We start from the raw sequence: 24,183 nt of genomic DNA, 5'->3' as shown, positions 1-24,183 counted from the left end.
GGTCCTAGAGGGAGTAATAGGAGGAGAACAAGGAGGGGCCCCATCTGGGAGGATACCAGTGGGGATTGGCAATGTCAGCTTTTAAATCCTTAGCAATCATCATTTTCTTAGCCCAAACCACTTTCTGGAGCAAGAGGGCAATAAAACATTTGTTAGGCTCAAGTTGCTAATTTTTTCTCAGGCAGGGTAGCTGATAAGGTCCTTTTAACTCAGGCTGACATTAGTTCTCAGGAAGAAGGAAGTCTTGGCTCCCAGCATCTCTTTTTTAAACAATTTTAAGGAGACTGGTCTGAGAAAGCAGACATTTGTAAATCTCATTGATACATGAGTGGGCATTAACCAGAGGGGGGAAGATTGACCTGATCCTCCCATTATCATTAGAAATAGTGTCTTTTGGGGGAGGAGAGGGTTAAATGTCTCATGGGCTTCATAGGATATTGAGGGTCCTAGTCAGCAGCTTTGAGACACAAGAAATTAACACCAACCTCTATGCAATCAGGTTTGCTTCACGGGGGACTCAGATGTGGACAATTTGGGTCCTCCCCCTGCAGTACTTCGTCACACACCCCTTGCAGGTACCCACGCTGTGTTCATGTCATGTGAACCAGCGTGCATAGATCTGAGTTCTATGCAGTTTTTAAAGGAGATAGGTCAATGCAAGTCTCAGCCAAGTCTCTATCAGCCAGATCAAGTCTATAATAATATACTTGTAGAGGTTTAGATGCCAAGGAGTCAATTTGTTGTTTTACAAAGCCAGTGAGTCTGTTACAGGCCCAAGGGCTGAAAGTCAAAAGGAGAAGGAGACGACTACAGAGCCCAGGATGGAAGGGAGAAGGCTGGTAAGCCAAGGAGAGGCGGAGAACCAGTTTTTTAAGCCACCCTCCCACTCATTCTCACTATTTCTTTTGTCATTTTGATCTCTCTCTGATCTTAGCTATATTATCTCTAACTACCCCAGTATGGTCAGTATAAAAACAGCAATCCTCCTTGAGGACAGAACATAGTCCCTTGCTGAAGGAAGGCCAGATCCAGCCCTCTGTGTGTGTGGGGGGGTGGGGGGTGGGGGGACCACTTCAGACAGCAAAACAAGGCATTTTTTCAGATTAGTGATGTCAATCTCTAGCTGCTCGATGTCCTTGTCAATGGCCCCTTGAAGTTCTGAGTGGTAGAAGTCCTGAAGCTGGCATCAGAATTAGAACTTCCAACAGCAGACATCACGGGTGGCCTTTTTATCTGGAAAGGAAAAAGAAGGGAATTCTCAGGGAGATCTCTCTTCCCTGGATGTCAATTGTTATTTATCTTATCTATAGTTAGGTCTGGCTTTGTGGAAGTATCTATTTGTTTCACTAATTTTTCTGGCAGCCATCTATAGTTGTGCTTCTTTGGTATCAAACAGACATATCAATCCTCAGTCCCATATGAGAACTGGGTCTGAGTCATTCCATTTAAAGGTAAGAAGGTCCTTCCACATAACTGTTACATAGTTTTTATTGGTCTCGGGGTGCCAAAGGCATTCAGCAGCAGATTTGCCATGTGCAACCAGATTTGGAAAATTGAGAACACACAAGGCATGATAAAGAATATCCCTAGGGAACCCCTTCAGGGTGTATAACTACTCCTCTTTTGGTTTTTCAAAAGTTGATGTTTCAGTGTTCCTTGTAAGAACCAGGGCAAAAGCACTAGTAGCCGCTCCTCCCACTCTCAGATAGTTATGAAGGTATTATTTTAAAGTTCCATAGTATCTGTTTCACAATACCTTGTATTTGAGGATTATAAGGAATTCCAGTAATATGGGTAATATTAGATTGTCAACAAAACATCTCAAATGTCTGACTATAATAGCCAGTTTCCATCTATCTTAATCTGATATGGAACACCAAGCATAGAAAGATAATGTAGGCAATAACTAATTACATTTTTAGTTGTTTTTCCTGTTAAAGCAGTTGTAACTAGAAAGCCTGAAAAGGTGTCAAGTCACATGTACATGTTAATTTTCTAAAATCAGAAATGAGTAACATCCACTTGTCATAATTGATTAGGCATAGGTTCTCAAGTATTAACACCATTATGAAAAAAATTGAGGTCACTGAGAACAAGTTTTTACAATTTGACTTATATACTCTCTAGAAATATCAAATTACTGTCTCAAGCCATTATAATTAAACATGTGTAACAATAACCAAGCAACAGCACCTTTGGAGCAGATCTCTGCAGATCCATGAAGATATAATATCTTGTGGTGATGCTATATAGACAAATAGATGGCTTCTTAGTTCTAATGATGATCCTATAAGAATTTCTAAAATTATATCAATGATGATTAAGCTCTTCTGTAACTGGACTGTTATTAGGCAATGGATGTCCAGCCAGACAATCACTCCCAATGGACGTGCATGTAAACATTCTCTGTTGCAAACTTCCACCTCATCCCATGATTTGACCCAAGGTGTGAGCCTGTGATGAACCCTGTCACGTGTGATTATGTATTCTGAAAGATATACAAGCACTGAGGACAAAGAGATGACAGGCAGATACAATGGAGAGATAGGATAGAATTTTTCACCTATCTCCACTTACGGTATATGTTTTCCTTTTCTCCACTTAGGATCTTTCCACTTCTCTCCCTAAACAGCTTTCCTAGGAAACTTTTCACACTTAGTAATAAACTCTACAACAACTTCTTCTAAATGTCTTTTCTTTCTGCAACCTGAGACTAGCAGGCATAGTTAGAACCCAGCAGTTCCTGATGAGATAGAACAAAGGCTGTTTATTTAATCCTTGGCTGTTTTCAGGATGTGTTAAATTGAAGAAACTGCACTTTCTGGCTTCAGAGGATCAGAGAAAGCAGGCCAGCCACAGTGGTATAGTAACTTAGACAAGTAAACTTTTTTATTTAGCAACTTTAAATATCTCCTAAAACAAGGTCCTAACCCCTGCCAAGGCTCTTCCCCCTCCACTGTCTCAAGAAGAGCTAACATGAAGAAGAAGGAAGAATGTCTATAATCTGCCTAGTATATAAATCTGTTGTGACATTTTCCTGGGATCCAGGCAATCCAGCATGAGCTTTTAAATGTCTTATAAAATTAAGGAAAAGTACATGTTTCTTAAATTAAACTGTATTTGTAAAATTTGAGAATTAGCAATATCTAAATAAGGAACAATTTCAAGCAATTATAAACCATGAGCTATATTACTGGCTACGAGTATAGGAATTGAAAGCTTCATTCCTCAGCATTTCAAACAGTGGCTACAGCACGTAACTTAATTATTTGTGCTGAAGCAGGGGGAAACTGAAGAGGATCCAATTACATATACTGTCTTCCCATTAGATGAGCCGTTTGTAAATAGAGTACACACACTATAGGCTGCATGTGTAAATTTATAAGAAATACAAAAGCATGTATAGAAAAATTGTAACAACTTGTCTTTTGGATAATGATTACAAAATTTGTCTAGAAAGTTGGCCATATGATAGGCCAAATATCAGTATTCTTTAATAACCAATTTAATTGCTCTTTGGAATAAGGAATATTTCATTAAGTTCTTCTCAAAATACTTTTGTAACCCTGACCTACAAGTCTGTATTAACACAGCAACAGCTTTAAAACAGGGTGTTAAAACTTTCTTTGGAGATAAAGAAATATGAATCTATATTAATGGTCCCTTTTCCCAAAGAACTGTTGTGAAACAGCCAACAATTGACCAGTCTGTATAATGTATCTATTGATAACTAACAGCTTCCTCTACTTTCTGCAAAGCTATTTCTCCTTCATCAGTTAATTGTCAAGGGGAATTAAGATTTGCATCTCCCTTGAGAACATCAAACAGAGGCTTAAGTCCTCCTCTGGTGAGCTTAAGGTGAGCTGTTATCTAATTAGCATCTCCTAGAAGCTTCTGAAATCATTTAAAGTAAGTAAACTATCTTTTCTTTTTTTGAATTTTCTGTGCCACAATTCGTTTAGGAATATAACTGGTGTCTCAAGTATTGAAAAGATATTGCTTTTGAATGTTTTCTGGAGCAACAAGCACTCCCCAAAATTTTAAAGCTCGTTTTATGAGAACAAAGACTTGCATTGAAACTCCTTTCAGAGAGCTATTAACCATTTCTTGAGGCAAAACTTTCTAATAATATCTCCTTTTCAATCTTGGTGAGGCTAAATTTGCCTCCGTCACTGTATCAAATAAAGTTGGCAGCAGGCCTGTACTGTGCCACAGCTGTTTTTATTTCTTATTACTTTTGCAATCATCTCCACCTGTTCGATCCTCTTCTCAACCAAAAACATGGGTGAGTCAAAAATTCAATGGAATACTGGCAATTTATATTTTTAAGTTTCTTTTGCAATATTAGAGTATAACCATAACTTTGGGAAACAAAACCAATTTTTAACAATGTAAACAATCTATTTTTTTAATTAACAGCAAGTACATTACTTTTATCTTACCTAGTTCGGCTGCCAGTTTTTATATCTGAATGTATGATAGTGCAGCTTTTAATATCTCACTAAAGAGACATTGTTTTTAAATCTTATCTTTATATATCTGATCTCTGAATGACTCTAACCCTGAGTTACCAATTTTAATCTAGCTTTTTGACCAAAAGTTGTAATTTTTAATCATATCTAATAACTAACTTATAGGTTAATAACATATAACCAAGACACATAGAACATTTAGTACTTTAAAACCAGTCAGAAACAAAAGTGAAGTAGATGTACATTTTATATATTTCATCCAAACAAATCTTTCTTACTTTTTCTAGCTGTAATTTCAAAAGAAAGCACCTTGTCATTTGTTGAGCCTAATAAGCTAATAAACACGGTCACAAAAAAATTTCCTAGGAAAACAGCCATCAATATTTTTACCATAGAAGTAAAAAACTTGTTGGCCCCCTCCAAGAGCAGCTTATGCAAATAATCATACCTGCCAGGGTTCTTTCTGGTGTGCCTTATTTCCAGCCCCAGAGCAAGGTAATTTATTTATCAGCTTCTATTGTGTAAATTAAGATTATCCTTTAAGAGAGTTTTAAGTTAAATCAAGCCAGAAGTTTTAACCTTTTTGTTTTAAAACATGAAACATAGAACATTTATTCATTCCGACGAAACAAAGACAGACACGTGGACAAATTTGGCGCGCCAAGGACACACAGTAGATAGAGAAAGCATAACTAAGAATTCTCTTCAGTAGGAGCCAGAGAGAAACCTCCTAATTTGCTCCTGCTCCCAGAAGGGCTCTGAAATAGCCTTTCTTTTGTTAACACGCCTGAGAGCACACTGTTTTAGCTCTCTCTCTCTCTCTCTCTCTCTCTCTCTCTCTCTCTCTCTCTCTCACTCACTTTCTGTTCCTTTCACCAAATATTGCAGAGTAAAGCCCTGCAGCCCCTCAAGTCTCTCTAACTTTTTCCAGCAGTCAAGAGTCTCCTCATCACGTGCCGGACAAAACACAAAAACAGCAAGCAGAAACCAAACAACCTGAAACACACTGGCTACACCTAGTACTCCCCAACCACACAACCGACTCAGATGGAAGGGGGTTGCGAGGCTCCCCTCTCAGAAGGAGACCGCAATCCTCTTTCCTCAGATAGGAGGCTTTCACCAGACACCTCTGGCCCTCCTTAACCCCCCCGGACGTCTCCAGGGTTGGCAGCTTGTAGCCATCCAAGCACGTCTGCCGACTACAGCTTCCCAGTCATTACGACCAGTGAAGCAGCTGCAAAACCAAAAAGCGCTTTCCCAAATACAGAATACAGGTACAGATACAGAATCAGACCCGACAACTGACTTGCCGGTGCTTTACAGAATACTCCAAACCGAGTACAGATTATTTCGGACCGAATACAGATTATTTTAAACACACCTCAAACAGACAATGGACTCGCCGGCCGGCTCATGCACTCACTCACTCACACTGGGGATCCCCTTACCTCCAAGGTTGTTTCTGGGAGTGTGGGGGTGGCTGCTGTTTCCCGGTCAGGGAACCAAAATGTAAAACCCAAATGAAAAGGACCTCACCGATCCGTGGAGAACTGCAGACGCACCCCAAATCACTCACGAGAAACACAACTTGATGCAAATTGCAAGAGGTTTACTGGCTAGCCAGGGCTGTCTTTCCTTCAAGCCCGCGCAGGGGCAGCGGAATTCAGCAAAAGAACAAAAGAAGTTTACAGCTTTTAAGGGGGCATCTACAAACCAGGTGGGGGTGGAGTTAGGGAAGAGGGAAGGCTGAGAGTGGAGTTAGGGAAGGGGGAAGGAGGGAGAACAGGTCACTAGGTCATGGATACATTTGATCTCAAATTCCTAAGATGCATGGTGTGTCACTTTATAATTGGCTATTTCGAAGTAGTTTCACACTATATATCATGAGCTCCAGTTCAAGGGGGTCAGGCTTATCTCAAACTTTTAGCATCCTGGCACCAACTGTCTCAGGGCTGCTAGTTCAAAGCCCGGCCAAGCTAATCTCGGGCCCATAGCATCCTGACACCATGAATCTTAAGGTTTGTTTAGTTAGGGCCATCTGTTCAAATGGTCAGCTAATTTCCTGGGACTGAGGCGACACAGTGTTTGACTTACAGGTTTTTATGTCTTTGCTTTTAAAAGTAGGGTTCAGGGAATCAACTTATGATTTTTCTATCTTTCAGGTCCATTTGAATAATAACCTCTGTTTTATTATTTCACTGTTTAGTTTCTGTCTCAATGACCTGTTGATTGCTGAGAGTGGGTTGTTGAAGTTTCTCACTATTAATTTGTGTAGGGTTTGATTTGTGATTTAAGCTTTAGTAATGTTTCTTTTACAAATGTGGGTTCTCCTGTGTTTGGGGGAGATGTTCAGAACTGAGATGTCCTCTTGGGGAATTTTTCCTTTGATGTGTATGAAATGTCCTTCCCCAACTCTTTTGATCACTTCCAGTTGAAAGTTTATTTTATTAGATATTAGAATAGCTACTCTAGCTTGATTCTTGGGTCTATTTGCTTGGAAAACCTTTTTCCAGCTCTTTATTCTGAGATAATGTCTTTGTTGCTGAGATGTGTGTCTTATATACAGCAGAATAATGAGCTCTGTTTATGTATCCATTCTGTTAGCCTGTGTGTTTTTACTGGGGAATTGAGTCCATTGATGTTGAGAGATATTAATGACCAATGATTGTTACTTCCTGTTATTTTGATGTTGGTGGTAGTGTGTGGTACACCATACTTCTAACTCAAAGTAGATCCCAGTTTCAACACTGAAGCATTACATTGTACCACATTCATCATATTAATGACACTTGATAAAATTTTAGGTTTTGTTTTTGAAAGATGAGATATTTATATAACACCTAGGCTGGCCTGGGAATTTATGAGCTTAAGTGATCCTCCTGGTTTAACTCCACCTCCCAAGAAGCCAGAACTATTGGTGTATATAACATTGTGCCTTGCCTGATAACATATTCTTTTGTTGTTGTTTTGCTTTGTTTTTTTTTTTTTTACTATTTTTTAAGATATGATTTCTCTGTGTAGCACTGGCTGTCCTGGAACTCTTTCTGTAGACCAGGCTAGCCTTGAACTCAGAGATCTGTCTGCCTTTGCCTCCTGAGTGTTGAGATTAAAACCACCCAGCTATGATAATATATTCTTATGAAGCTAGGTTTTAGAAATTTTTGTGATCAAAAAGTAAGGACCAGCCGGGTGGTGGTGGCGCACGCCTTTAATCCCAGCACTTGGGAGGCAGAGGCAGGTGGATTTCTGAGTTCAAGGCCAGCCTGGTCTACAGAGTGAGTTCCAGGACAGCCATTACTACACAGAGAAACCTTGTCTCAAAAACAAAACAAAACAAAAAAACAAAAAAAAAAAAATAAGGACCACATAAAATATCAATGTGGAAGAGGAAATGATTGTGATAGTATGTAGGTTTAATATAAAATTAAGAAGCTGTGTTGTCTCAGTTGTTCTATTTGCTGTGGAGAAATACCATGACCAAGGTAACTCTTATGAAAGAAAGGATTTAATTGAGGACTTGTCCATGATCATCATGGCAGGAAGCATGGCGGCTGGCAAGCATGGTACTGAAGCAATAGCTGAGAATTTTACATCCTTATCCACATGAAGCAGTCAGAGAGAAAGAGTCAGACATACAAAGAGACAAAGACAAAAGACTGGGCCTGGCTTGAGCTTTTGAAACTTCAGATCCCACTGCCAGTGATACACCTCCTCCAGCAAGGCCATATACTTCCTAATCCTTCCCAAATAGCTCCACTAACTGGAGACTAGGTATTCAAACATGTGAACCTATGGGGGCATTCTCATTCAAACCACTACATGTGTCATCCCTAATAAATGTACACTATGACATTACTTGACTCACTGGTCTGAGTATGAGAGACAGGGATAGAGGAAGAGACTGGGGAGATAGCTTAATTGGTAAAGTATTTGCCTGGCAAGCATGCAGAACTGATTTCCATCTCAGCAGCCATGTAAAAAGCTGACACATACTTGGGGTGTTGTTGTTTAATTTAACTTTATTTTTTACTTATTCACTTTACATTCTTTTCACTGTCCATCTCCCGGTCACCCCCTCCCACAATCCTTTCCCCATCCCCCATCCCCTTCTCCTCTGAGCAGCTGGGGGCCCCCTGGGTATCCCCCCACCCTGGCACTTCAAGTCTCTTGAGGCTAGGCACTTTCTCTCCCACTAAGGCCAGACAAGGCAGCCCAGCTAGAAGAACATATTCCACATACAGGCAACAGGTTTTGAGATAGCCCCCTGCTCCAGTTGTTCGGGACCCACATGAAGACCAAGCTGCACATCTGCTACTTATGTGTGTGGCTGGCCCATGTATGTTCTTTGATTGGTGATTCAGACTCTGACAGCCCCAAGGGTTCAGATTAGTTGACTCTGTTGTTCTTCCTATGAAGTTCCTATCCCTTTAGAGGCTGCAACTCTTCCTCCTATTCTTCCATAAGATTCCCCAAGCTCCATTCAATATTTGACTATGGGTGTCTGCATCTTCTGAGTCAGCTTCTGGGTGGAGCCTCTCGGAGGACAGTCATGCTAGGTTCCTGTCTGCAAGCATAGCAGAGTATCATTAAAAGTGTCAGGGATTGGTGCTTGCCCATGGAATAGGTCTCAAGTTGGCATATACTTGTGATATTTCTCCAGGTCCTAGACTTTTCTTCCAAATGAATGAATGAATGAATGAATGAATGGTGGATGGCTGGCTCCTGAGGAATAACAATTGAAGTTGACCTCTTGCTTCCACATGCATATACACACATACATGTGCATGTTCACCTACATAAACATGTGTGCACACAGATACTTTCCTTCCGTTTTATATGATACAATGAGAAGTACAGAATACTATGTATGAAGAATTTTAGCAAAACACTTGAACCTGAATTTGATGAATCATTAAGAGTACATAAAAAACATTTTTTAAAAATGTCTCACTATGTCTGTCTAGAGACAGGGTCTCACTATATAACCCAAACTGGCCTCATAATCTGGAACTCATAATCTTTATACCAAAGTTTCCTGAGTATTGAGATTATATACAAAGTCACCATTCCTGGCTCTATAAAAACATCTTTAATGGACACAACTAGCATGTAACCAGCACATCCTTTGAGAAGCCATGGCACAGATCACTTCTTTCACAATTAAATGGTAAGGAGGGCAGAGAGGATAAATAATATATTTAAATTAACTTGAACACTAGGTTATAGCTTAGTGGTAGAATACATATTCAGTGTATAAGACTCTGAATTTGATCCTAGTAACAGAAACAAACAAATAAACAAAAATAATATCAACCAAATGTAATGGTAGGTCTTGTTTGGATCATGATTCAAAGAACCAAAATTTTGGAACAAAAAAAAGTAAAGATAAGGAGAGCAAGGAGGAAGAGAAAGGTAGAAGTGAGAAAATGAGAAGGTTTGTTTTTGAGCTAAGGCCAATAATGCATGGCTGTACTCTCAATACTCAAGAGGCTAAGGTATGAGCATTGTTGCAAGTTCAAGGTTAGCCAGGGCTATTAAGCAAAATCTTCTCTCTCCAAAGCAAAACAAACAAATAAATAAACAAACAAAAACCTTTGAGCACTGTGATGATTTGAATATGATTAGCCCCTGTAGGCTCAGATATTTGTTTGCTTAAAGAGTAGCATTAAGAAGTATGACTTTGTTGGAGTAGATGTGGCTGTGTTGGAGGAGGTATGTCATTGGGGGTGGGCTTTGGGAATTCAAATGCTCAATCCAGTGCTCTCTCGCTCTCTCTCTCTCTCTCTCTCTCTCTCTCTCTCTCTCTCTCTCTCTTTCTTTCTTTCTCTCCCTCTCTCTCCCTCCCTCCTTTCCTTCCTCCCTCCTGCCCTCCCTGCTTGTCTTAGGGTTTCTATTACTGTGAAGAGACACCATGACCACAGCAACTCTTATAAAGAAAAACATTTAATTGGGGTTAACTTACAGTTTCAAAGGCTTAGTGCATTATTTTCATGGTGGGAATTATGAGGGCAAGCCTGGTGCTAGAGAAGGAGCTGAGAGTTCTACATCTTGATCAGCAGTCAGCAGATCAAGAATGTGTGTCACACTGGGCATAGCTTAATCATAGGAGACCTCAAAGTCCACCCCCATAGTGACACACTTCCTTTAAGGCTATACCTACTCCAACAAAGCCACGTAATAGTGTCACTCAGTATGGACCAGTCATTCAAACACATGAGTCTATGGGCACCATTCCTATTCAAACTACCTCACTGCTGCCTGCTGATCCAAATGTAGGACTCTTAGCTCCTTCTCCAGCAACATGTCTGCCTGCATGTTGCCATGCTTCCTGCCATGGCAATAATGGACTAAACCTTTGAACCTATAAACCAGCCCCAATTAAATGTTTTCCTTTACAAGAGTTGCTGTGGTCATGTCTCTTCACAACAATAGAAACCCTAACCAAGACAGGCATTGTATTTAGATTATAGTAAGTATTATTTTCTTAGGTGGTAGTTTTATATATTTAAAATGCAGAGTCCTTATTTTAGAGATGTATAATGACACATTTAATGCAAATTCCATAGTCCTCATGGGTACATTAGAATGGGAAGATGTCAACAAAATTTGATTTTCTGTGATTTAATAATCTTGAAACTGGGTAAAGTTTGCACAGATGTTTGTTGTACTCTGGCCATTCCTTTTAGGTGTTTAAATTGTTCCATAATAATATTTAAGGCAAATAGAAAAAATGATTGAGCATAAAGGTCATGTCTGTATTACTTTTTTGTTGCTGTGATAAAACAACACCAAGGCATCTTACAGAAGGAAGGTTCCAGAGCATGAGCTAAGAGCTCACATCTTGAGCCACAGGAAGGAAGCAGAGAGAATGCACTGGGAATGGCACCAGTCTTTTCATTCTCAAAGCCCACTTCCAGTGACACACTTCCTGACATTCTCAAAGAGCACTGCCAGCTAGGGACCAAGTATTCAAACACTAAGACTATGGAGGACCTTTCAGTTAAACCACACAACTTCTTTAGGTACCTTCCCTTAATAGCTCAAAACCAAACCAGTGTAGATGCTTCTTGTTTCTTTCTCTTTTCTGTTTATTGGAGACAGAGTCTTATATAGTCCAGACTGGCCTCCAGTTCACTATGTAAGGATAGCCAAGAACTTCCTAAATGCTGGGAGTACAATGTGTGCACAATTTTATGCTGTGCTAGGGAGTTAATTTAGGGTTTTATGCACATTGGACAAATATTCTACCAACTGAGATAATCCTTGGTTGGCTCTTTCCTTTTCTGTTTTCAGTCCTGAGAGTTGGACCCAGGCCTTCACACACACTACATGAGCACTATACACTGACTTGTAGAAGCCCTTTAATTGTTTGGTTTTTTTTTTGAGATAGGTTTCACAAAACTACCTAAGCTAGCCTTGAACTTGCAAACCTCCTGCCTTCCTGCCCTGGCCTTTTAAGTACTTAGGGTTGTGTGCATGTGACACTACAGTGGGTTGGATGCTTCTTTTTGTGTGGCCATAACTGTTCACACCTCTGCCCCAACACTTCTTTGTAATTATTTTCTTTATAGGATGGGTTGGGTTTTTTGAAATACTTATAAATTTCTAATTTAGTTTTCTCATAGAAGCTATCTGATTTCACAGTTATTAGTATATACTTTTGTAACATCTGTACATCAACTTATTTTGTTTTCTTTTAGGTTGCATAGTAGTAAGAAAACTCAACAGCCGAAATTTTAGCAAGCTTTTGCACTCTTGTGCATACCGATGTGATCATCATAAAGTCATTATGGAAGCTGAAGACAAATATAAAAATGAACTAAGGAAAACATTTATCTGTGCAAAAAGTAATTCAGTCAGTAACTTTAACTGTAATTATGGCTATACATTCTGAACTATCATCTAAGATATTAAGTTTATTGACTATGGTATAAAGTAATGTTGAAAGGAAAGACCTATCTCTAAATAACAAGTAAAAAGAGATGTTCTAAAGTAGATTGAGCTCTGTAGTTGCTGAAAAAGTCTTCCTAAATTCAGCATGGTGGCACACACCTACACTCAGCCTTTGGGTGTGGTGGCACATATCTTTTACCTCAGCACTCAGGAGGCAAAGGCAGGCAGGCTGGCCTTGTTTACAGAGCTAGCTCTTGGATGGCCAGGGCTGTCTTGAAAAACAAACAAACAAAGAGATGGTTCTAGGGAGATGGCTCAGCATTAAAAACACATACTGCTCTTGCAGATGACCCAGGTTCAGTTCTAGCACCTACATGGTGGCTCACAACCATCTCTAACTCAGTTCCAGGGAATCCTGTTCCAGGGAAGCCCTCTTCAGACTTCTACAGCCACCAGATATAAATGTGGTATATAACCAGGCCAAACAGTCTCATACAGTAAGAAATATAATGAATAAACAAAATTATTTATAGTTCACTAAGGATTTCTACTAGAAGAGAGTAATAAGTATCAACTAACAGAATTGATATGTAACTACTTAAATTACTATTTTAAGTATACTGTTTTCTGTATTTTTCAGAAATTTTGCTGACGCCCTGTAGAAGAAGACTGCTTAGTAAAGCATCTACTGCCTCTGAAGAACTAAGTAAATATATTTAATTTTTAAATAAGCTTAAATTTTACATATTCCTAAAAAGAAGAGAGCAGCTGAATTAACTATTTAAAATGATAACCCTTGGCTTATATGAGATTAAACCTACTGAAAAGAGACACCCTCTTCCTTCCTTCATGGTGTGTGTTTACTTGCTGCCTGCCATCTGGGGAAGGAGCTCTAGGAAACTGAAACTGATCTATCTTTCTTCCTTCTTCCCTTGCTCCCTTCCTCCCTCCTTCCTTCCCTCCCTGACTCTCTCCTTCCCTCCCTCCCTCCCTTCTTCCCTTTCTTCCTTCCTTCCTGCCTTTGTTACTTTCTTTCTCTCTATATGAGCTGCGTGTGCATGCAATGCCTATAAGGCCAAAAGAGGGTATTAGATCCCCTGGAATTGGAGTTGTAGACAGTTATAAGCTGCCATGTATGTGTTGAGTTTGACCCTAATCCTCTGGTGCTTTTAACAACCAAACTATCTCTCTAGCCCTGACATTTATTAAATATCTGCTATATGTAAGTTGTTTTATAGCTGTTATTTCCCTTAATTATGTTACTCAGCTGGTAAATCACAGAACTTTGATTCAAATGCAAGACATCTAGAAACACTTGCTATATCCTCTGGTTCAAGTTTTAAGCAAGTTATTCTATGTACAAGTACTTCAGAGAGACTTTACAGAAGGCTTCTTTCTATTGATATAACTATGGTATTTTAAATGATAAAAATTGAAGAGTCAAATGGAATAAATTTTAATTTCCTGTTTAAAAACAAAAATCTTAATAAGCTAGTTTTTAGGAATGTTTGTTTTGTTTTTGTTTTTTGAAACAGGGTTTCTTGGCTATTCCGGAACTAACTCTGTAGACCAGGCTGACCTGAAACTCAGAGATCTGCCTACCTCTACCTCCTGAGTGATGAGATTAAAGGCCATTGCCACCACCAGCTGGCAGCTTATAGAGATTTTAAGGAGTGGGGATACGAGCCTGCTGGTGACATGCTGTACAAGCATGAGGACCCGAGTTTGGATCTCTAGCACCCACATAAACTGCACATGCTGGAACATCTATCATCCCAGTCCTGGGAGGGCAGAGACAGGCATAGCCCTCAAAATCTAGCAGGCCATACAGTCCTGCCAATGGGTCAATTTCAGTTTAGCAAAAGAACCTGTCTGAAAAAAAAATCAAGGTGACAAGTGATAATAGGAAGAAACTCAACATTGACCTCTGGTTTCTATGCATACTAACTGATTGATTGATTGATTGATTATATAATCTTAATTTAACCATAAGGTTACTTTTCTGGCTTTTCACCATTCCAATTTATCAAAGAGATTTCAAGAGCATTATTATATTCTTCTAGTCCTAGTAAGCTAATACCTTCAGATAAAGAACATGGCAATGGAGTCCATTACTTGTTATTGTCATCTGGAAATTAGTAATATTAATGGAACTATTCTGTTGTTTACTGTTGTTGTGTACAGACTTTTAGACTTGGTATATCTAGCAAGCAATTTTATCTTAACGTTTATTTTGTTATTTTCACTTCCAAACCTTGAAAGCTACTTAAAATTTACTTTATACATCTTGAGTCTTTTTCTACATGAAGAGATCTTCATGGAGTTGGAGAAGTAGCTCAGCAGATGAGAGGTCTTACTGCTCTTGCACAGAACACACATGAGACAGCTCATGACCATCTGTAACTCAAGTTCCAGGGAATCTGATGCCCTCAGCCTCTGAAGGCACCTGCACTCATGTGATGTAGATAAACTTATGTAGGCACAGACACACACATATGTATGCATGCACAATATATATATACAAATAAGTCTTTTTAAAACATTCTTCATGTATAACCAGGTGTGGTGGTGTGTTTCTGTAGGGGTGATATTTAGAAAACAGTGGCTTGTTCATAGGCAGTCATCATGTTTCCACTGCTCCTCAGCTCTGACCAGGGCTCAGGCTAGCTAGATGCACAGGCCATGGCACCCACAAGATGCCAGCATGGGGGATGGCTCTGCCATTCCCCCAGGCTGCATCCACAAAGCTCAGCTGAACCCCAGACAATATCTGCCATTCTCCCAGTACGGTAGAAATGAGACTCTTAAAGCTTAATGATTATCTAAAGGATATATTTTGAAATGCTCAATCAACAAGATGTCCACACAATTAGAGTTGTTATCCAGTATCTAACATTTTGATAAAAATTGCTACCCAGGACAGCTTTTGACCCATCTGTGGTTCTCTATGGCTGATAGCCTCCTTCCTTCCCTCCCTTCCTTTATTTCTCCCCTCTCTTCTTTTTCTCCTTTCCTCTTCCTCTTTTTCTTCCCTCCCCTTCCTCTGTTTCTCTCCCAGCTCCACCTCCTCTTCTACTGCTTAATCACAGAGCTCCACTGCGAATACAATGTAGCAGAATAAGTATCCTGCTACAGGTTCCCATAATCCCAACTCCCAAGGAAGCAAAAGCATGATGATTGCTGAAGTTCAGGACCAGTATGGTCTACATAGCCAGTTCCAAGCTAGCCAGGACACACAGCAAGATCCTGTCTCAAGAAAACAAAAACATAAAATGAGCAAAAAATTACTTATGTAAGTTAAAATTAAGTACAATACGGCTCTTTTAAATATTGCATACCTCAGTCTCCAAAGGTCTGGGATAACAGGCATGAGCACATATTTTTCCAAGTAACCTTTCTAAGTATTTCTGTAGTATCTATAACACAATTGGAATTTTGTCCCATACAGATGTGTTACATTTAGAAATTTTGTTCTTAGGTAGGCATGGTGGCGCATGCCTTACACTTCAGCACTTGAGAGGCAGAGGCAGGCAGATCTCTGTGAGTTCAAGGCCAGCCTGGTCTACAAAGTGAGTTTCAGGACAGCCAGGGCTATTACACAAAGAAACTTAGTATTGAATAGCCAAAAGAGGAAGAAAATTGTTCTTGGCAAGGACCTGACATCAAATTAATATTTTTCCCCCAGTAACATGTCTTCAAAGCAAATATACAACAACTAAAAATTAGTCTATAATTAATTTACATTGAAAGTAATCAAGGAGCCTCATGAAAATGGGCATAATTATGGCTATGCACTAATTATACAGAATGACCCTAAATACTATTAAATAGCATTCAGCTTAAGTTCCAAATACTAATTTTTGTAGGTTAGACTTAGTTAACTAAAAATAAGCAGTTGATACTTTGGCCTGCTGTAGCTGCCTGCAGCCACGAGTACCGGGTTCTCCTGAGATGAAGCCTGGGAATTAACAGGAATGGAGGGCGAGAGAAATGTGGGGCCAAGACAAAGTATTCTGATCAAGGCCCCAAGTTTAATAATTTGCTTTCACATATAAAGGGGAAGCCCCACCCCCCAGAGTCTCTTCTTGGTTCAGCCCAGGGGCTGGGCAAGGAAATTGCAGTCTGGAAGGTGTCAAGGCTAGCTCAGCAGGCAGTCCATTCTTCTTAGCTCAGGTAGCAGGCTCCAAGGCACCAAGGCTGGTAATGCAATGCATCTCCTAGGTCCTACTGTTGCTTGGTCTATTGTGGTAAATGACTTTGCAGGCCTGCTCAGGCCTGGGGGAAGGGCACAGTCTGCTCTGTTAGAATTTACAAGAGTGTTTTGAGAAAGTATGAATTTGACTCTTACTATCTTTTGAATTGAGCTTTATTGCTCATTTTCTTCTGTAACACAGACTAAGAATAGCTAGCGCTGAGGCTGGAAGGTGTATCTCATGCCTCTAATCCCAGCACTAGGGAAGCTAAGACAGAAGTCTCACAAGCTTGAGGCAAGTGTGAACTATACAGGAAGACTTTCTAAAAGTATAATCATCATAAAATAATAATATTATAATAATAAATATTTTAAAATCACACTGGAAAGGCCATGGAGTAAAGTCTTGAATTGCAGAGTCTTCTTCAGAGATACCCAGTCCTCTACTGTAGAATTTGTAAGTCAGGGAGATGGCTGCCTCAGTGACAATGGGGGCCTTATAACAAGTTTCAAGGCTTGGCATTCTAAAAGTTATAACCTACCCAGTTCTGATTACAAGAAGATCAAGTCATTTATTAGGTGAAGCTTCAAAGAAACTTGGGTAGCCACAGTCTTCCAGTATTCCCCAAAATAAAGAGTAATTTCATATACAAGTTTTAAGACAATTTTATCAATAATAACCTCTCTCTTTTTTTCCCTTTTTTATTGGATATTTTATTTATTTACAGTACAGATGTCATCCCCTTTCCCAATTTCCCCTCCCTAGAACCCCCTATCCTATACCCCCTTTTCCTTTATGCTTTTATACCATTTTGATTACATGCATGTAATACGGTCAGTTCTAGGTTGACGGTCTAGCAATACAATAGATGCAAATAGTCAAGGAACAAACAATACAGTAAACACAAATAGTCAAAGAAAAAGCAAGGCATTAAACCCAGTTATGTGAACAAACACACCCCCCCCCCCCAATGATCACTGTTTCTAAAGGCTTATCAGGATGACCAAAGTATCTGAGCCTACTTCCCTATCCTAGCCTAAGGTCATTTTTATGTCTGAAGCCTACATCCTTGTTCTAGTCTAAAATTTAGAATCCTCTCGGAAATTACTTCTTTGTTCTGGCCTAATATTTAGATTCCTGCCTGAGATTACTTCTTTGTTGTAGCCTACGATTTAGACTCCTACCAAATTACTTCTTTGTTCTAGTCTAATGTCAGATTCCTGCTTGAAGCCTACTTCCTTGTCCTTGGCCAATGTCATATTCTTGTCAAGCAGCCCATTTCCTTGGTTTTTGGCCCATTTCAGCTTCTTGCCAAGCAGCCCCAAAGGCTTTCTACCTCACCCCCTTTTAATTTCGTTAACAAGACTGAGCCTGTCTTAGGTCCTTCTGACAAGAAAGCCTTCCTTACCCATCGTGGAATATGCATTATCATGAGCAATGCATTTCTGTCTTAGGTTGGTAAGGCTCTGTGCAGAATCTTACCCATTCTTGGCTTGCCAGCCTGTTAAATTAATAACTTTGTCTGGGGGTCCAGTTTCAGGTTTAAGCCATGTACTTTGGCTGCCAACATGTTGATGTTGTTAAGGATAAGCTTTAACCCAATGGGCAGGAATAAAAGTATTCCCAGGACAAGAAGGGCTAGCCTGATCAAGCTGTATATGCCATTCCTGAGGTTTGTTCAAAATGGAAATACTGAGCTCAGGCCATGGATAATTTTATCAGCATTATCTGCAGCATCAAAGCTCAACAGAGCAGCATTCTTTAAATTCATAATCTCATTATGCAAAGTTAACACACCCAGAGAGGTGTTAGGATTATGCCAAATACCCTACAGGTGTCTTTAAACTTTTTTCTAATTATAATGACAATCATTGTGAATTTAAAAAATAACATTACTCCAATAATATTTGTCATGACACTTAGGATAGATCCTAACTCTTGAACCCTGAACCTCTTTCAGATAATTTGAATAGGATATAGAGCATCAGTCATTGTTCCAGATAACTATATAAACCCTTTTGTATACTCAATACATTAGTAACATTTTTGCTAGATGGTTAACAAAAATAGTTGTGTTAACTCCTTGTGTCAATGCTATTGCAGAAGCAGTGGTGCTAGCAATTAATGGAATTAAAGCTGTTATACCAGCAATAATCAAGCCTGATACCCCCTTGCTTTTGCTTAAAGCCTAACTCATTTTTTCCAGCACTTTCAAGCTTTTTTCAGAGAATCGAGGTTTTCTAATACTCAGAGCAGTGAGATAAAAGCTGGTTGATAAAACCCCCCATAACAGACATGCCAGGTTTCAACACACTAACATAATTGGAAATCATACAGTCAATCCAACTTACAATTAATGCTGTAGAAGAGACAAAACCAATTGTAGCTTGAAATGTAAAAGAGCCTTAAAACATGCACTAACCCTTGTTTGAAATCCAGATCCTGTCCCAACTTTATCTCTTGCTATCCTAACATCATAGCAAGCTACAGCTAGCTTCCAAATATGTTCATAACCAAGTCCAGATCCAGCCTTCCAAAAGTAGACTGTTATTTCCCATATTAAATTGATTTCTAGACCAGTACATGATTGAGTCCTAATAGCTGGGCACCTTTAAGAAGAATACAAGAGACATAGTTTCTCTTTTTGATTCTCTATCCCACAAGGTCTAAAAACTTGAGGCAAGGCAGCTTGTCCCATCTTCTGCACCTGAGATTCTCTCTTCTATCTCTTGTATTCTGTTGGTGATGCTTGTGTCTATGACTCCTGATTTCTTTCCTAGGTTTTCTATCTTGAGGGTAGTCTCCCTTTGAGATTTCTTTATTGTTTCTACTTCCATTTTTATGTCCTGGATGGTTTTGTTCAATTTCTTCACCTGTTTGTTTGTGTTCTTTTGTAATTCTTTAAGAGATTTTTGTGTTTCCTCTTTAAGGGCTTCTACCTGTTTACCTGTGTTCTCCTGAAATTCTTTGAGAGTGTTATTTATGTCCTTTTTAAAGTCCTCTATCACCATTATTAGAAGTGATTTTAAATCTGAATCTTGCTTTCCTAGTGATATGGGGAATTCAGGACTTTCTAATGTTGGGAGATCTAGGTTCTAATGATGCCAAGTACCCTGGGTTGCTGACGCTTATGTTCTTGTGCTTGCCTTTCGCCATCTCGATCTCCTTAGTGCTACCTGCCCTGTCTCTGCCTGGAGCCTGTCCTTCCTATTATCTTAGTTGTATCAGAACTATGTGGAGTGGGTGTTACTACTGGGGTTAGAGCTGGGGCCCAAGATCTGCTCAGTGCTCAGGCGCAAACAGGAAGGAACCAGTGCTCCTGGCCAGAAGTGACTTCCTGGGTCCTAGTGGGTCCCAGTTACTCCCTGTTTGGGGCTAGTGTTGCTGTCTCCTTGCCTAAGATACTGCCCGGGTTAGAGCTCCTGGGAGGCTTGCTTCTTCTGAGTTCTGTGAGATTGGGGGCAGAGATGCCACCCGGGATCTGCTCAATGCTTGGGTCCAGACCGGAAAGAACCAATAATAACCTCTCTTAATAAATATTGGTGATTGCCTACTATCTTTGAGATACTATTCTGAGCCTGGGGAATACAGTGGTCTCAGCTACTCAGAAGCCTCTCCCTTCATGGAGTCTGCATTTTAAATGCTGACTACTAAATAAAACACTGACTTCTCAGCTTCTACTGGGAAGGATTCTCTTTTGTTTTAAACATTCAAACTTACCTTATCAGGGTGGACAAATAGCCAGCAATGTTGCCTTGTAAGGGTGAAATTTTTTTATACAACAATTCCTTCTACATCTATCCTTCTAAAGCAGAAATGCAAGAGCACTCCTCTCTGACATCTGCCTACAATGTCATACAAGTTATTACTGAGCTACAGACCTGGAGGAAGCCTACATCTGGGGCCTGGAGAGATAGACCAGCAGTAGAAGCACTTGCAACTAAGCCTAATTACTTGTGTTTGATCCTCAGAACCCATATCAAACTGAAGAAAACACTGACTCCACAAAGTTGTTTCAACCTCAACATGCATGCTTATGGCACGAGTGTGTCTATATATATTGCATATAAACAGTAATAATAAAACTGTTTCCTCATAAGAATCATCAGAAGATAATTGAAATAACTGCTTACCAATTGTGTTTTGTTATAGAAAATGTTCATCAAATACCAGATAGTAAAAAACTTCCAGGTTTGGAGGTACATGCCTTAAATACCAGCATTCCAGAGGCTAAGGAAAGAAGATCCCCAGTTCCAGGACAGCGTGGACCACATAGTGAGTTTGAGGCAACTCCAGGCTACTTAGGAAAAGCCCGTCTCAAAAAAAGAAAAAGAGAGAAAAAAGAAAACCTACAAACTTCTTTTACCATTATGTGACCTGTTTTGTTTTACATTTTGATAAGCTGAGCACCTTTACAAATAGCATGTGTGGTTTTTTTTAAGTGAATGTCAACTCTTATTTTTAAAAGCAATGAAAACAGGTATTTAAAATAACAAATGTTGGTATTCTTCTCTGTGAAGTTATGGAGCCTTTGAGAAGACTGTATCTGTAAGATCAGTAAGCCATTTGCTAACCATTCTCACAGCAATGCTACATTAAAATCTAGTGTTTATAAACTTTCTTTTCTATTGTGTGGATATTATTTCAATGGACTAAGTTATAATATTAAAGAAGTCACAGTAGTAGCACCTAACTTAATAGTCTTTTAAACTGAAATAAATTTTTATTTGATAAAGTGTCCCTGGCATCAAACTGTCTTATTCTGTAGTTTATAGCCTTAGAATAAGTTACATATTTGAGTCTTAAGATTTCTTATTTCAGCAAGTATTAATATATTCTATAATTCATTCATTACAGAGAAAAGAAGAATTCGTAAAAACTTTACCAAAGAAGAAGTAAATTATCTTTTCCATGGAGTTAAAAAAATGGGAAATCATTGGAATTCAATTTTGTGGTCTTTCCCCTTTCAGAAAGGAAGAAGGGCTGTAGACCTTGCTCACAAATATCACAAGCTGATCAAAGGCTCCAGCTCTGCAGCCCTGTGACTGGAGGAGATCAGTCCTCTGGACTCTTAAAATAGAATTTCTTAGAAGATACAATATGTAAAAAATTCTCCTTAACTCTTGTGAGACAGGGAATGGTAAAACAGACATAGTTTAAATTAAATGATTTTTGTGATATAAACTCTTCAAAACAGTACAATAATTTATAAAGCAAGTGCATTTTCAGCATGGAAATTAGAATTCCTCCATGAGGCCAAATGTAATTTGTCTTTACTTTTGCTTATGATCAAAGAACATAGATGAGAAGAAAAACTACCAGCCTTTAAATATCACTTAACATTATATTGCCACAAATACTATATGAGACATTGCATTTCAGTATTTTTGTCTAGTGCCAAAGTCCACCTTAGAACTGAAAACATTTCTCAAGCTGTTCAGTTAAGGCTCTCACCCAACAAATAAATGGTTGACCTTTTGTTAATTGAAATGATTCTTCCTCTTTTTTTTTTTTTTTTTTCTTCTTCTAGACAGGGATTCTCTGTGTAGCTTTGGCTGTTGTGGAACTTGCTCTATAGACCAGAGTGGTCATGAACTCACAAAGATAGGTCCACCTCTACATCCCCAGTGTAGGGATGAAAGGCACGAGTCACCATTTCCTTGCCATGATTCCTCTTCCAAAGGTTAATTATGAAGCTGTATTAGCACTCTCGCATTCTGTGATCAGATTCTTCTCTTTCTACTATGTTTACTGCTTTACTTATTTAATCATTACACTGTACTGATTTATTATGTTCATGGGCACAGAAGTGCCACAGGGCACATGTGGAGGTAAGAGAAAACTTGCATAAGTTACTTTTTCCCTTCTACTATGAGGGTCCTAGGACTCAAACTCAGTCTGTCAGGGTAGGCGAGTGCCTTTACTCACCACAGCACCTTACTGTCCTTTTGCTTTAGATGTTTCCCAGCGTTGCTCCCTCCCTCCTGTCCGTCCACATTTTCCCCCTTTATGTTCATGAGCCTCAACTCCTTCATGCTTTAGCAAAACAGGTCTCATAACCTCTGGTGAGCATAGTCACTGCTGGACCTATTATTGTCTGGACCTATGTATGGCCTGAGAATGGACTCAATTTTATGAACCTAATTTTGATGTTTTTTGACATTCTGTGGGAACAACTTTCCAATCATAATATAGTTAAACCATTTTATATCATAATTGGGGTAATTTTGAAATAAGTCCTATCCTGTTGGGTTTGTTTGTGATACCAACTTATGTAGCCCAGGCTGACATTGCACTCAGTATATAGCTTAGAATGACCTTCTCTGGTCATTTGTTTATTGATTTATTATGTATATAGCATACATATACAGATCTGGGGTTTGACCCTAGAACACTGTGTTTGCTAGTCATCACTGAGTTACAGCACCAGCCTTAGTTTTGTTTTTGAACCCAGGCTGGTTTTGAACTCATTATCTTCCTGCCTTAGCTTCACAAGTTGTACTGGCTGGTTGTGTCAACTTGACACAAGGTGGAGTTAATCACAGAGAAAGGAGTTTCAGTTGAGGAAATGCCTCCATGAGATCCAGCTGTAAGGCATTTTCTCAGTGATCAAACGGGGAGGGCCCATTGTGGGTGGTGCCATCCCTGGGCTGGTAGTCCTGGGTTCTACAAGAAAGCAAGCTGAATAAGCCAGGGGAAGCAAGCCAGTAAGTAACATCCCTCCATGGCCTCTGCATCAGCTCCTGCTTCCTGACCTGCTTGAATTCCAGTCCTGACTTCATTTGGTGATGAGCAGCAATGTGGAAGTGTAAGCTGAATAAACCCTTTCCTCCCCAACTTCCTTCTTGATTATGATGTTTGTACAGATATAGAAACCCTAAGACACAAGTGTTGGGATTACAGGTTTCTGAAACCACACCCAATTTGTGAGATGCTGGAAACAGATCTGTGCACCACACTCTGTCAAGTGAGTGATACAGTCTTGTTAAACCCTACTATAGGACTTTAACAGTTCCTGTTAAATTTCTGATTTTGTTAGATTTAGTCCGTGCTGTTTGCCATCCAGTATTTTTGGAAATGCTTCTGTTTCTGTGCTGCTGTACTCGAGTCACAGATGGCAACTGAATTGGCTGTGAAAGGCACTAGCATCTGCGGTAGCCCCTTCTCTCCACCTCAGGCCAGCCTCCTCTTTGTTTTTCAGGCAAAAACAAAGTCTCATGCAGACCAGACTGGCCTTGAATTCAAGCCCCTCCTCTCTTGGCCAGTGCTAGGGCTATAGACATGTGCCACCACACTGGGCTGTTGGTCTGTAACAAGCTATCATCCAGCCTTTATTTTTATCTTCTTTGGTTATGAATTGTCAAATTCTCTATTGAGATTTGCATTCCCTATGTCTATACCCATCCTACCCCAGATATTTCTGTAAGAAAAGAAAGCTACTATATTCATTTGCATCCAGTGCTATCTATCCTCTCTTTTTGCAATAGAGCACATTAGAGAATTTGTGTGCCAACTAGAGTCATCAGAGAGGAAGGAGCCTCACTTGAAATACTTCCATAAGATCCTGCTATAAGGCATTTTCTCAATTAGTGATCAATGGGGAAGGGCCCAGCCCATTGTGGGTG

The 24,183-nt window shown here is 39.5% G+C and overlaps 1 protein-coding gene across 5 annotated transcripts in view; it reads left to right on the top strand.

Moving 5' to 3' along the window:
- Terb1 (telomere repeat binding bouquet formation protein 1) overlaps window positions 1-22,042 on the top strand; it is a 79,973-nt gene extending 57,931 nt beyond the window's left edge. For 3 of the 5 annotated variants that reach the window (XM_076915715.1, XM_076915719.1, XM_076915716.1), the window contains 4 exons: window positions 12,173-12,319; window positions 13,006-13,071; window positions 20,711-20,833; window positions 21,416-22,042. In XM_076915715.1, the coding sequence (XP_076771830.1) occupies window positions 12,173-12,319; window positions 13,006-13,071; window positions 20,711-20,833; window positions 21,416-21,603 (524 nt within the window). In that variant the 3' untranslated portion in view covers window positions 21,604-22,042. Of the gene's footprint in view, window positions 1-12,172; window positions 12,320-13,005; window positions 13,072-20,710; window positions 21,179-21,415 lie in introns of those variants that run through there. The other 2 variants (XM_076915718.1, XM_076915717.1) reach the window with 2 other exon arrangements.
- The last annotated feature ends 2,141 nt before the right edge of the window (window positions 22,043-24,183 follow it).

The sequence above is a fragment of the Arvicanthis niloticus genome, chromosome 18 (genome assembly GCF_011762505.2).
Source record: "Arvicanthis niloticus isolate mArvNil1 chromosome 18, mArvNil1.pat.X, whole genome shotgun sequence".
NCBI lineage: Eukaryota > Metazoa > Chordata > Mammalia > Rodentia > Muridae > Arvicanthis > Arvicanthis niloticus.
The sequence above is the reverse complement of the archived record's forward strand: the minus strand, read 5'-3'. Positions and strand labels throughout refer to the sequence as shown.